Genomic DNA, 14,051 nt, shown 5'->3' with positions numbered 1-14,051 from the left:
AATATTAGCTTTTGAATTTTAGGCTAGACTCGATCATCATTACTAAAGTCGATGGGACAAAAACAAAGTCTCGATTATCCATTTATCGATTTAATTATTTTTCAAAAAATGTATCCCAATCTGCTAAATATCGCAGGCTGGCGATGACATCGAGAGTTGATTATGGTCTGGATAAGTTAATTAATGTCTAATTAATAATTTAGATAACATTTCAGGCCTAAAGAAAGACCTGCAATAGGCAGATTTAGCTCTTACATAATGTAAGTTTAATGCTGAATAAAGTATACGATTGCTTTTCTTTATCAGAATTGTTTATTTAACAGTTTACACGAGCCAAGTCAATGACCAGAGAGTTGTTATCAACAATTGAGTGATGGTAGTTAAACGAATTAAACATTTCTGTTAAGAGTACATCTCGCATATGATGATTCTTGGTAGTTATATGTTCTTGATGCAACTTATTCCTTATTCCTGTCGACTGTACCCCCGAACTTTTAAATTTAGACTGCAAGATAATTTCGATTTGGTATGAAAAATTTGAATTATTTTTTGAACTGCTTGTGAGCGTGTATACACATTGTCATTATAGAAACATATATATATACTATTCAAAAAAAGTACTGGATATTTGATTTTGGGGGCATAATACTAAAATATGCAAATGACTACGAAAAAAGTCACTATAGAACCTAACAGAAGAAACATTTCCAGTAACATGTGACGCCCAAACGCAACAATAGCTACCGCATGGAATGCAGGTGATGCTTGGGATCATCATGGGGGTCCAACCCAAGATTTGCACGACTCTGACTTTGAATGTTACAGTCATTGTGGCATTGAATTCCATGCTTCAGATCGGCACAACACAGGCGGTTGTGGCGCGGACGATGAATGTTTCTCAGTCTGTCATAAGCAGGCTATGGTCCAGATACCGTGATACACAATCTGTACAGGACAGACCACGCTCAGGTCGACCAAGGGCGACAACTCAAGCCCAGGATCGATTTATCCGTACCTTGGCCTTGAGAAATCGTGTCATCACAGCAAATCAGATCAGCGCTCGTCTTCAAACAGACACTGGTGTGAGAGTGAGTGGCCAGACGATTCGGAATCGACTGCATAGGGATCACCTTCGCGCCCGACGTCCTTGCGTGATCCCTTGTTTGAGAGATCATCACATTCAGGCAAGACGTCGTTGGTGTAGGGATCGTCAACACTGGGATAATCGACGCTGGAGCAATGTGATGTTTTCAGATGAGTCAAGGTTCACTGTTGATTTTTTGGACAGACGTAGGAGGGTGTGGCGTCGTCGAAACGAGCGCTTCCAAGACGTTAACGTCATCAGACATGATCGATTTGGGGGTGGTTCTGTTATGGTGTGGGGAGGCATCACTGTTGCTGGAAGAACGGCTTTACATGTTGTTGCAGGGCGTGTTACAGGCCAGTACTAGCGGGACAACATCTTGGCAGTCCATGTTGTGCCGTTCGCACGACGTCATGGCCGCCGTTTCATCTTCCAGGATGACAACGCAAGATGTCACAGGGCCAGGATCGTTACAGGTTACCTCCAACAACAGAACATCACCACATTACCTTGGCCAGCACTGAGTCCCGACCTCTCCCCCATCGAGCATGTCTGGGACATGCTTGGACAGAGGTTACGTCAACGTCAACAACGTCCTGCCAATGTCCAAGAACTTGCTGCTGCGTTGCAACAGGAATGGGACAATCTGGACCAAAATGACCTTAGACGTCTCATTAGGAGTATGCCACGTCGGATCAATGCTTGTTTGGCGAACAGAGGAGGATTTACCCGTTACTGACTTGGTTGTGATGCTGTGGTAACTTTGCTGTTTGACCCCGGGTATCATTTTACCCTTATAATGGTCAGTCTGTGCTTTACTTAGTCTAACGATCATTTGGAATAAATCGATGAATGTGAACTTCATTTCATTTTGTCATTTGTTTCTTCGTCAGTTTCATTAGGTGACTTTAATAACACTTAAAAATCAAATATCCCCTACTTTTTTTGAATAGTATATATATATAGAAACTATTATTACTATTATTATTTTTATTATTATGTACTTGTATAATATTGTTGGCATTTTGCCTAGAATATACACTTCATTCATAATTTGATTGTATGATCCACTCGTCTATGAATCAAAGTAAAGAGGCAACGAATTAAGAGAACACAGCAACTGTTTCGTTTTTATGGATTGCACTTATTACATTAAATCTAATAATAGCCCGTTTATGTGAGTTTTTTTATATAAACAATATTTCAAGGTATAACACCACCAATACCTTAAAGCGGAGTTCACAAATATGACAAATAAAATAAGGGTTCGGTTAACCCCCAATATTAGTATAAATTAGGTTGTTTTATTATAAAAAAGAAACTATGTGCGATTAATTACTTGAAAAAAAATAAACAAAGAATGATCGATTTGCACTCGGAAGAGGTTGTGAATTTTGTTAAAGCTGTTGTCTTGGAAATAAGCTGCAGTTTTACCAGTTTGTAGAATAGAAACACGAACCTATATAATTGTCAGCTCGTTTTTTTAAAAGAAAACGATAATCGACGAGTCTACCATATTCATAATGATAATTCCATGCATTATTTTGTACTAGCAGGGTTAAAGCTGGACTCCGATTACAAAACTACAGAAATAATTAAATAAAAAAAGGTAACGCCCTAAACGACCGCCATACTTGTTTTCAATTTGTAGAGGAAACATGGCGATCGCTTAGGGGTAACAAAAACACACGCAGGTCACGCCCACTTCCAGTAATTGCCGTGTCAAGCAAACTGTAGTTTTGTAATCGGAGTTCAGCTTTAATGTATGTTATTCAAGGACACGGTTACACGGGTTCATCATACAGCCAAGTTAAAACGACCTAACACGTTAAAGTAACCAAGTCTTTAACTCAATGTCATCCAAAGTCTTCGACATTGATAACACGAATTATTTGTTAATCTAAATCAACATAGTATCCAATATTTAAGACAAAATAAACATTTTACTATTGGTACACGATTCGTGTACCATAATGCGTTTCGGCACCATTTGTAACAAGGGACTCGAAGAACGAGGTTAGACATATTCCACAAGTTATGTCAAACGGTGACGACATATTCTTATCTGGAGAACATGCGCAATAAAACTATCTGTGTAGACTGGAATAACCAGACGCTAGAGACTGCCATTGAATTGAGACTCCTGGAGTATTTCGCCGAACATAACTGATTAGAAATTAGAAACGACTGAATGTAAATCAGTTTATATACATTCTTATTACTTTAGTATATGCGTTGCGACCCATTTATGTCAATTTCTAGGTCCCAAATATTAGCGATTTAGCTTCTTTAATTGTGTGTCTGTTGATAGTAAAGAACAGAACACAACAGGATAAAATTGGTATTGTATTGTGTAAAAAGAAAGGAAATAAATAAATAAATAATAAAATTATTCCAACTCTGTCCTACCATCGGTTTATAATCTAGAATTCCCTAAAACTGAAACGAAATATATCATTTCTAAAAATAACTTCTTTATGGTTTAGAACGGTAGTTGGGAGACCACATGACATGACAACATGACATGACAACATGCTATCCCGAGCCCTAAATTCCACATCGTGTGAATGGTTCCCAGATGATAAATGTAACCCATAATTCTATAATCTATAGAAAATATCCCGAGAATATTTGAAAATGAAAATATAAACTAAACGTCTAGGTGATTAGAACGATAGTTGGGAGACAAGATGACATGACAACATGTTATCCCGAGAACTATATTCATTTCATGTGAATGGTTCCTAGATGATAACTGTATAATTTATAGAAAATATCCCGAGAATATTTAAAAATGACAAATATAAACTAAACGTGTAGGTTTTGAAATAATAATATTTTTTTTTCTCCGCGATAAAACAATGAACTAGAAGAATCGACTTACCTAACAAACGGTGCTTATCATTTTAAATAAACAGCTGAATAAAACATGGAAGAATCTTGTTATTGGGGAGAGAGATATCAACTACTGGAAATCATCAGCATAATCGAGCAAAAACTTCAGTAATCTGCGTTTAAGACGAGGGTTTGAACATAGAATAGAAGCCTATTTTCTTCCCGTCATTTCAATCAAAATTCCTCTTATGCCTTCACTTGCCAAGAAAAGCCGTTGTTGATCAAGCTGTTATGCAATAGGGTTAAATATATTGAATGTGTAAGAGATAATACGTGCAGATTTGCTTGCAAGACAAGGTACATAGTAGATACGTAATTAGTTAATTGAGCGATTAAACTTGTACTACATGTTACCCTTCACAGATAGTAACTCACCGGCAAAACAATCATCTCTTAATTCATAACATTACGACTGATGCAATCAGCGCGTTTTGACCTTTAAAGTTGCTATGTCTCTAACTCAATATCATCTAAAGTCTTCGATATTAAAAACATAAATTATTTGTCAATTTAAATTAACATTGATGTTGTGATCTTACCGGGAAAAATGGGTTTCTGATATCCAATAATTAAGACAAAATAAACATTTTACCATTGGTACACGAATCGTGTACCATAATGCGTTTCAGTGCCATTTGTAACAAGGGACTCGAAGAACGAGGCTACACATATTCCACAAGTCATGTCAAACAGTGACGGTATATTCTTATTCGGAGAGCATGCGCAATAAATACTATCGGTGTAGACTTGAATAACCAGACCCTAGAGATTGCCATTCGATTGAGAATTCTGGCGTATTTCGCCGAACATAACTGTTTTGAAATTATATACATTCATATTACATTATTATATGCGTTGCGACCCATTTGTGTCAATTTCTAGGTCCCAAATATTAGAGATTTAGCTCCTTTAAATAGATCAGATTGTTGAAACATTAATTTCACACGAATGTAAAACCAGTGATGTCACACGTGGACGTCGCTAATATTAACCTTTACTCACGTCTACAAATCCGGATTCACACCCATTTATGCTAAAGTAGCTTAATTTTGAACTGTAGCCGATTTATTTCGAGATTTTAACAAAACACAATTAAATTTATTACGTGTGTCTTTTGGTTCTCGACCTATTATCTTGTTTTATTACACAGATCCTTACAATGCTACTGTTGTATCATAAGGTCTGCCATTGAGTCAACTGGGGTGGTTTCGATTCTCCGGTTATACGTGACAAGGAGTCGGGTCGCCTGTCCAACCTCGTGGACTTTCTCCGGGTACTCGAATTCCAACTGCCAAGGGATCTTATATGTGAACGCCAATGAATACACGGCACCTCTGGTTTTTCGTCCCATCCGAAAGACTAGACAGCCGTCCTTGTAAATTTAGAACCAGAATATGATTGAGGGCTATAAACAATGGGACCACGATCTCACTCGTGCGGTATCATAAGGGTGGTAATATTCTTTCTACCAAAAATGGTGGAGATGATTTTATTGTGTGACCACCTAACATGATGACTTGTGAAGTCAGGAAATAAAACAGTAAGAATAAAGTAAATACATGATAAAGTAGTTATTATAATGGATCTTTATGTCTAAGATTAGCTAATCGGGCAACAAAATTGCCATAAACCCACAAATATATTAGTAAACCATTTAAGTTAATGCGACCTGCTATAATGCTACATTTAAAGGGATTGTTCTATGATAAAGGGTATCTCAGTTAAAAAAAACATTATTATAGTTAAATGTCTAGTCGAGATTTCATCTTTATGGCTGATGAAGAAGACTCCTTCCTATGAGTTTTATTGCGAACCTAATGACTGCTCATAATCACACACATTTTATACCAAGATAAAAAAAAGAGAAGTTTTTGTTATGTGTGCGTTATAATGTTCACAGAGACATGGACTGTAAATCACGAGGGATTATAGAAATATTTTAAGCTGTAACTTTTTTATGGAAACTCTTTGTGGTGCACGCGACGCATTATTCAAAGGTGAAGAATTATGACAGGTTTATATAAATAAAAAAAATGCGAAAATGGCGGTAATGGTTGAGAATTGTTATTTTTATTTTATAAACTAGTGTGTAATACCGAGATGTGTTATTAATCAATTATGCTATATTATCTAATTATCCTTAATTACCCTCAAGTAATATTTAGCTACTCGAGTTAAATATTTACATTATGTTAAGTATTCCAGAATTTCAGATCTTGAGATAATTTTGATCTGTTATGTGGTATCCTATAATTATACAAGTATGTATCCGAACCAGTGCATTCACTTGAACATACATCAAACAAGAGCTAAATCTGTCTATTACAGGTCTTTCTTTAGGCCTGAAATGTTATCTAAATTATTAATTAGACATTAATTAACTTATCCAGACCATAATCAACTCTAAATGTCATTGATAACCTGCGATATTTTCTGGATTAGAACCCGGTCTGCTGCTTCTGATTAAATCAAAAAATGGACAATCGAGACTATGTTTTTATCGTACAGACTTTAGTAATAATGATCAAGGTTAGACCCAAAATTCAATCGCTAAAATCTCGGTTCAGAGTGAATCAGTTTGACTGAAATTTTCAGCAAATTGCCTTTACATTATCTAGTTTTTAACTATTATAGTGAGAACTGCCAGCTCTTTATCTAATCTCCCATAATGTATCTTTGAAGTTACAATTTCATATTTTTAAGTTATAGTTTTAAAATGTATTAAAATAAAGCCCTAAAATAGATGGTATCTATAAACAGTCCTACCTTGTTAAAGAATAATCCTATTAATCCTATAATTCACTATTGCCAGTTGAGAAATTGGCGAAAATATCATTTTCAACTTTAAATTCAAACGTTTGGCGATAGCTATTCCATGATGGGGAATAGGAAAACAAGGGAGGTAATTGGGAGGTAATTGTGTTATTATTTCTGGTGTGAAGATTTTTAAGTGTGAGAAAGATAACCTATGATCGTATAATAGTGAGTTGACAACCTATTGAGCAAAAGACATAGAAATAATTATGTTTTGACTTTCTTAGAAAATATGAAATTGCAACTTTAAGTTATTACACAAGAAATCCCCGATATATTTGAAATGAAAATGGTCAAAAAGCACCCAATAATGTAATATGAGTTTATATGAATTCATTTACATTCATTTTTAACATTTTTATTGATAACTAGCAGGATACCCGGCTTCGCTCGGGGTCATAACTCCGAAACCGGAAGTTGTAGACTAACGCCACCTGGCCTATGTTACTCCCCGGTCCGAGCTACCCCATACCCCAAATTTCAGACTCGGGGCAGACCTAGTGTAGCCGCCAACCCCGAACTGACAGACTTCGCTCGGGGGTCATAACTCCGAAACCGGAAGTGGTAAACTAACGCCACCTGGCCTATGTTACTCCCCGGTCCGAGCTACCCCTATACCTCAAATTTCAGACTCGGGGCAGACCTAGTGTAGCCGCCAACCCCGAACAGACAGACAGACAGACAGACAAACGACAGTCACAAATATATATATAGATTTATAATTAGTTATTTTCGTCAAAACAGAATTACTCCGGCCAATCTGATTAACATACAGATCTATATTTCGTTTTTTTTTTATACTTTCGATGACCTCTACTGTATGAAGATCTGACTGGTTGTAGTGGAAGGTCGCGTCAGAGGATATAATGTCTGTAATGTCAAAGACTGTGGATAATATTGAATTAGAGCTTTACGCTCTTTAAAAGACCTTTTATTTCGGGACTCTTTGAAAATTGTGACTTCTCCCTGAAGGAGGAAAGGAGAAAAGTATCTAACTCACTCAATATCATCCACAGTCCTCGACATTGCTAACAGGAATTGTTTGTCAATTTAAATCGACATTAATGTTGTGATCTTACCGGGCAAAGATGGGCTTATCATATTCAATATTTAAGAATGAAAATTTTAATATTGGCACACGAATCGCGTGCCAGAATGCTTTCGAGCGCCATTTGTAATGAAGCGGCTCGATGAACGAGGCTTAACACATCCCACAAGGGAATACTACCGGTGTGGACTAGAATAATCAGGCACTTGAGATTGCCATTAGATTGAGACTTCTGGCGTATTTCGCCGAACACAACTGATTAGACATTACTGTAAAAATAGAAACGATTGAATGTAAATCAGTTTATATACATTTATATTACATGCGTTGAGACCCATTTGTGTCCATTTCTAGGTGCCAAAGAATAGAGATTTAGCTCCTTTAAGTTATTTTAACCTTCTCCTGTGCTCGTCTGTGATTTCTGTTACACGGGAATCAATTACTGAAGAACTGTATACAGGTTCGAGAGAAGAATGCCACCCTACCGGGAGGAGCATACCACCCCACAGAGAGCAGCATGCCACCCCACCGAGAGAGGCATGCCACCCTACCGAGAGGAACATACCACCCCACCGAGAGAAGCATGCCACCCCACCGAGAGAAGCATGCCACCCCACCGAGAGAAGCATGCAACCCCACCGAGGGAAGCATGCCACCCCTACCGAGAGCAGCATGCCACACCACCGAGAGGAACATACCACCCCACCGAGAGAAGCATGCCACCCCACCGAGGGAAGCATGCCACCCCTACCGAGAGCAGCATGCCACACCACCGAGAGGAACATACCACCCCACCGAGAGAAGCATGCCACCTCACCGAGGGAAGCATACCACCCCACCGAGAGAAGCATACCACCCACCGAGAGGAACATGCCACACCATCAAGGTTTTGTTATACCTATTCTGCGGAAGTGTACTTTCCTGTCTTGTGGGGGGGGGGGGCTATTATGAGGAAATTCTCGGTTGTCAAATCCTATTTGTAAAAACGTTCAACCTATGCATTAGTAGAAATGAAGGATAGAGCCTGGGTTCTGGCATTCGTCGTGGTATTATTTTACTTTGTTGTGGCCTGGATGCTGTGTTAAGATGATATTGTTTTTACATGTTCAAGCTGAAAGGTTATTGGTTATTTGAACGTAAGAGAAAAGGACCTTGAATAGAATAGAAGGAATTCTATGAACTTAGACATTAATAACTTTTAGAAAGACATTCCTGAGCCGAATAGCATGCAGATTGCAGACGGGGAGTTTAGATATCAAATAATGCATTTTCTACTATGGTTTGAATTATCCGATTGCAGACGATGATATCAGCTCTTATAACTTTTCATATAAACGGGAATAACAGAGAGACACATCGGGTATAGTAATTCGTGCAGAAATTAAAGTATATAAAACTGGTTTCTTAATCAAATAGAATCAGGAGAGTCATTACCGGTTCATCAACAATATGGGATTGTTCGTCTTTTTAGTCGGAGTTTATTTTTTTTTATCTCCGACAATTGCGCCAAATGATCATGTTCACACTATCCATAACATCAACCTCGATGATTAGCCGGTAATGCGAGAGAGAATTTTATTTTATAATACTATTACGCCGAGGAATTGTTAGAATTCCAGCTGACGCTACTCCTTGTGATGCCCAGTCTGGGCGGTGTGTGTGTGGAATAGCTTTATTTTACGTCCGCTTCCATCGAAGTGATATCGCAAACAGATGCCATAGATATACACCCCTCGACCGGTTGTATCATAAAGTCTGTCATTGAGTCAACTGGCGTGGTTTCGATTCCCCGGTTGTGCGTGGCAAGGAGTATGGTCGCCTGTCCAAACTCGGGGGTTTTCTCCGGGTCCTCCGGTTTCCTCCCACTGCTAAAGACCCCTACGGGCAAGCGAATTATTGAAATAAAATTGAACCATATTTTAGTCCCGAAATGACCTAGTTTGTATCGAGTGGACGTTAAAACCCATTTCTCTCCCCCCCTCTCTCTCTCCCTCTTTTGAAGTGAGTACAAAGAAGATTTATGAAATGTGAAATTAGCCTACCTCCTGAGTAAGACACCAGAAGGATATGGTCTATAGAGAAGGGATGCGGGGATGTAAGATCTCCCTTTTCGTCTCTTGCTCTTCCCAGACACACTACAATATCCAAAAATTGTATGAATAATTTATTATTAATAAAAATTTACTCCACAAATCGACATACAAGAATGATAAAAACAATAGACACGCACAGAAATAATATTGGCACTATATAACAAAAGTCAACAGCATGATTATTGTAACTTTCTACCAAACTTGGTACCGGTTATTAAATAGTCAGCCAAAATAAAAACAAAATCAAGCACAATCGAACCTTACCAGTGGTCAGATACTAAATCCAGCTGACAAATTCGACAAAAACAAGTCATTAAGGTATATGGACTCGCCACATAAGGGAAATTCAATAGAAAAACGCAATAGAAGGGTAATCACGACTTGCCTTCCCAATTGAATCACCACGATTAAAACCACGATTTCAATTGTAGCAGGAATGGTGATAGTGAGAACCAAGCAATAGCATTTAGTCCATATTAATCCATGCGCTTAAAAAGAAGAACCAAAGATAACCTCTTGAAATATTAGTTTAAAAGCGGGCTAATTTTCTAATCTGTATATTTAAAAACTTGAGAAATATTCAGAAGAATCTTTCTATCAAGACAAACCCAAACTATTCGATATCGGTTTGAATAAATTATAATTGGCTGCCGAGTTTTACGGTGTAACAAAAGATTGCCTTATAAGTTAGATATAAATGTGGCCACCACGTTTGGGAAGGAAGAGTTTAAACCACTGATTAAAATTCCATTCTATTGGAGGATTCAGTGCATTTGTGACAAAGTACTATATAACTTTCATCAAAATGAACGGTCATTTAGGTGCTTTTAAGTACAATATTAAAATACTGTATGGCCTCAGCTGGTTTTTGATAATATATGATATTGACTTTTCAACTCGGTATAAACTTCTGTTAAATCACGGACTGGCTATGATCTAATTAATCATGTAATTAATCCCATATGTCATTTAAAAACTACATAGGATCTGTGTACAAGATCCACATGACTTCAAAGGAATATACACTGGTCAGTAAGCATACCATGACGTGATAAAGAGACAATTGTATGATCATGTGTCTTATCTATTCTCCGGTGCTATATAATCAGGAGTTTACGGACAGTTAGGCAGACGACTAAAGACGACTAGAGAGGAGCGAAGACGGAGAGACCGGCGTATGGGCTCACCCAAATTCAGCCGCTGATTTGGCAGAAAGGCAGAATGGTGGATTTAATATAGTTATGTGTATTCTTGTCGTAGTCTAGTTCCGGTATATTAGTTTAGGTTCCTGTATTGTTTTGTATGTAGATGTTAGTATATACCTGATGTAAATAAATCATATATTTACTAAACTGATCTCTGTTATCACTAAGATAGTGTTACACATTCGGTAGACTGTGGTTGTAATATTATGCACGAATAAGACGTGGATGTTAAACCCCATCTATGCGCTCTCTCTCTCTCGCTCTCTCTCTCTCTCTCTCTATACTGCCCCTCCCCTCGATCTCATTGCTAAGTATTCAAGATGACTGTTTATTTGCGTGCACAAGAGGAACTGTCCGGTAGTTGTGGCGACGTTGCTCAACACTGTTTCAGATTAGATTGAAATAAACACAGCAACAACCTGTCCTTATCTATTTCTATGCAAACACTTTTAATGTTAACGATATGATTTAAACTTTGTTTAAACGATACCTTTATCTTAAAATTAAAGATTAGACAGCAACTATTAATGTGAATTGAAGTAGAATCTTGTCATTTCCATCTGATTAACGTTTTCCTTGTCTACGATTCCTGACAGTTACAGGAATATATTGGGTAAGATTCTTGTTTTCTACACACTTATATAAACAAATCATTAATTCAGTGACATAATAAATATATAATGTTTATAATTCTAGTATAAAACATAACATTTAAATTAAAGGCTGATAAAAATCTTGTAACAACATTTTACTTATTTATACGACTCGTCGATTAAACGGGACAAATCTTATCTATTGAAGCAATAAACAGAGTGGGTTGAAATATAATATCATTTCTTACAATTATAAGGGGAAATGTTGCCCGGGCAGCGGCACAATGGCCTACTCTTATATCGAATTCTGACTGTCAAGGGATCTTTTACGTGCACGCCAATGTGTACACTGTTCCTCTGTTATTCGTTCCATCAGAACGATTAGCACCACTGACAAGGGGAAACCACGTCGGAAAATCCCGATAAATTTTCTCGGCCAATGCAGGGATCGAATATGCGACCTCCTGGCTAGCGAGCCAGCGTCTTACCCACTTAGCCACCGTGGCTACTTATTACAAAATTATTACCTTATAAGAGAGAGTGATGGGGTATAACGTCCACTCGACACAAACTAGGTCATTTCGGGACTAACACGTAGTTCAATTTTATTTCAATAATTCGCTTGCGCGTAGGAGTCTTTATCAGTGGGAGGAAACCGGAGGACCCAGAGAAAACCCACGGGGCTGGACAGGCGAACCCTACACACCTTGTCACGTACAACCGGGGAATCCAAATCACGCCAGATGACTCAATGACAGACCTAATGATATCAGACCCCTGCGTGCAAGCGAATTATTAAAATAAAATTTAATCTTATGTTAGTCCCGAAATGACCTAGTTTGTGTCGAGTGGACGTTAAACTCCATCTTTCTCTCTAAAGGCATAGTATGGTGCTCTCATACATTTTATATTGACTGATTCCCCCCCCCCCCTCTCTCTCTCTCTCATTAGAGACTTTTGGCAAGCGGATTTTTCCCATCCGTATCACGTATCCGTATCGTATACACGATACGTTGCGTCAATGTAGTTTTAGAGTTTTGGCAGATTTTCGCGTCGCGTACTTATGCGTCTCTGAGCTGAGCTTAGTTCTATTACAGCATCATCACCAGTAGGCCTACTAGTCAAGTGCCTAGCCTACAAGTCGCTGGGCTGTTAAAAAAGAAAATGTAATGTCAAATCTTATTAAAAATCTTCGACCTCGATTCGACAGCAATTTCTGAAAGTTTGTATTCCTTTACCATAGAACAAAATCATTTACAGGTCCCACCACCCTAAATTTAGCAGCATGTAGACAGACTGGAAAAGTATGAAAATTCCGAGAAAAACACGTCAAAAATAATGATGACATTCCAGTCGTTATCATGGTTAAAATCACATCAAATATACACCTTCGTGTTCTGGGATAGCCTACACATAGATTCATAAAAAAAACCGCTATAACACATCATTTCAACGTCTACAAGTAGCAAAAAGACGGTAAAAAGATGACAATGTTTTACGGACCTTTTCCGTATGAAAGCTGTTCGATACGTGCTGTCGTATCCGTATGCCGTATCACGTATGAGAAATACACACACATTGATGACGTCAAACGCGAAATCCAAACGGATACGCGATACGGACCAGGAATTTACGCTTGCCAATAGTCATTAATATATTCTAATTGAATGTGTAACCTCATCAACAGAACGTTAATAACAATATGTACAGAGGAAGAAATGTCAACATAATTTTGTTTATCTGTTCGTTAAAGAAGATTTTTGTGTTAAATGTTAGGTCACAAAGATAATCATGTTATGTCACTTTACACGCTGAGACATCTGTCAGCCAGCCTGCAAAGTGGTGATAGATGGAAGCTAACTTTATAAAAAGTTCCGCTGGAGGGCTTGTCTGATTAGTTCATAACAAAAACAAACAGGGGGTGGTCTTTAGTGGGATAAGCAACTAACGTATGTAATACAGCCTAAAAAAACAAATCTCTTCCTGACAGTTATCTGACAGAACAACACAAACACTTAAGATACTGTAGAATCTGTCAAACCGGTCATTAAAAGTTGTAAGGAAAACTCATTTACATCATGTATGTCTTTCAACCATTGATCCGAGTTTTGTGTGCATTAGAAGGGTAAAAAAAACCCTGAACGGTTGTATACACGCGATACCCACAGATAGCATGTAATGTGTATATATTTTACCACACACAGCCTAATTAAACAAGAACTAAATACAAACTCAGGGTGTCAACAAATAACAAAAAAACTAATAAACAAAACAAACCTCAACTAGCCAAAAAACCCAACTAGCCAACCGTCTTCTTAC

The 14,051-nt window shown here is 37.8% G+C and overlaps 1 protein-coding gene across 4 annotated transcripts in view; it reads right to left on the bottom strand.

Annotated features, from left to right (window-relative positions):
- The window catches only part of LOC126831060 (uncharacterized), an 82,431-nt gene that overhangs the window by 21,257 nt on the left and 47,123 nt on the right, over nt 1-14,051 (bottom strand). For 2 of the 4 annotated variants that reach the window (XM_050561673.2, XM_050561672.2), the window contains exon 3: nt 9,884-9,976. The exons of 1 other annotated variant lie outside the window; for it this stretch is intronic. In XM_050561673.2, coding sequence (XP_050417630.2) covers nt 9,884-9,976 — 93 coding nt within the window. Of the gene's footprint in view, nt 1-3,968; nt 4,196-9,883; nt 9,977-14,051 lie in introns of those variants that run through there. One more of the 4 variants, XM_050561677.2, reaches the window with a different exon arrangement.

This window comes from Patella vulgata, chromosome 8 (genome assembly GCF_932274485.2).
Source record: "Patella vulgata chromosome 8, xgPatVulg1.2, whole genome shotgun sequence".
NCBI lineage: Eukaryota > Metazoa > Mollusca > Gastropoda > Patellidae > Patella > Patella vulgata.
Note: the sequence above shows the minus strand (reverse complement) of the source record. Positions and strands in the feature narration are given on the sequence as shown.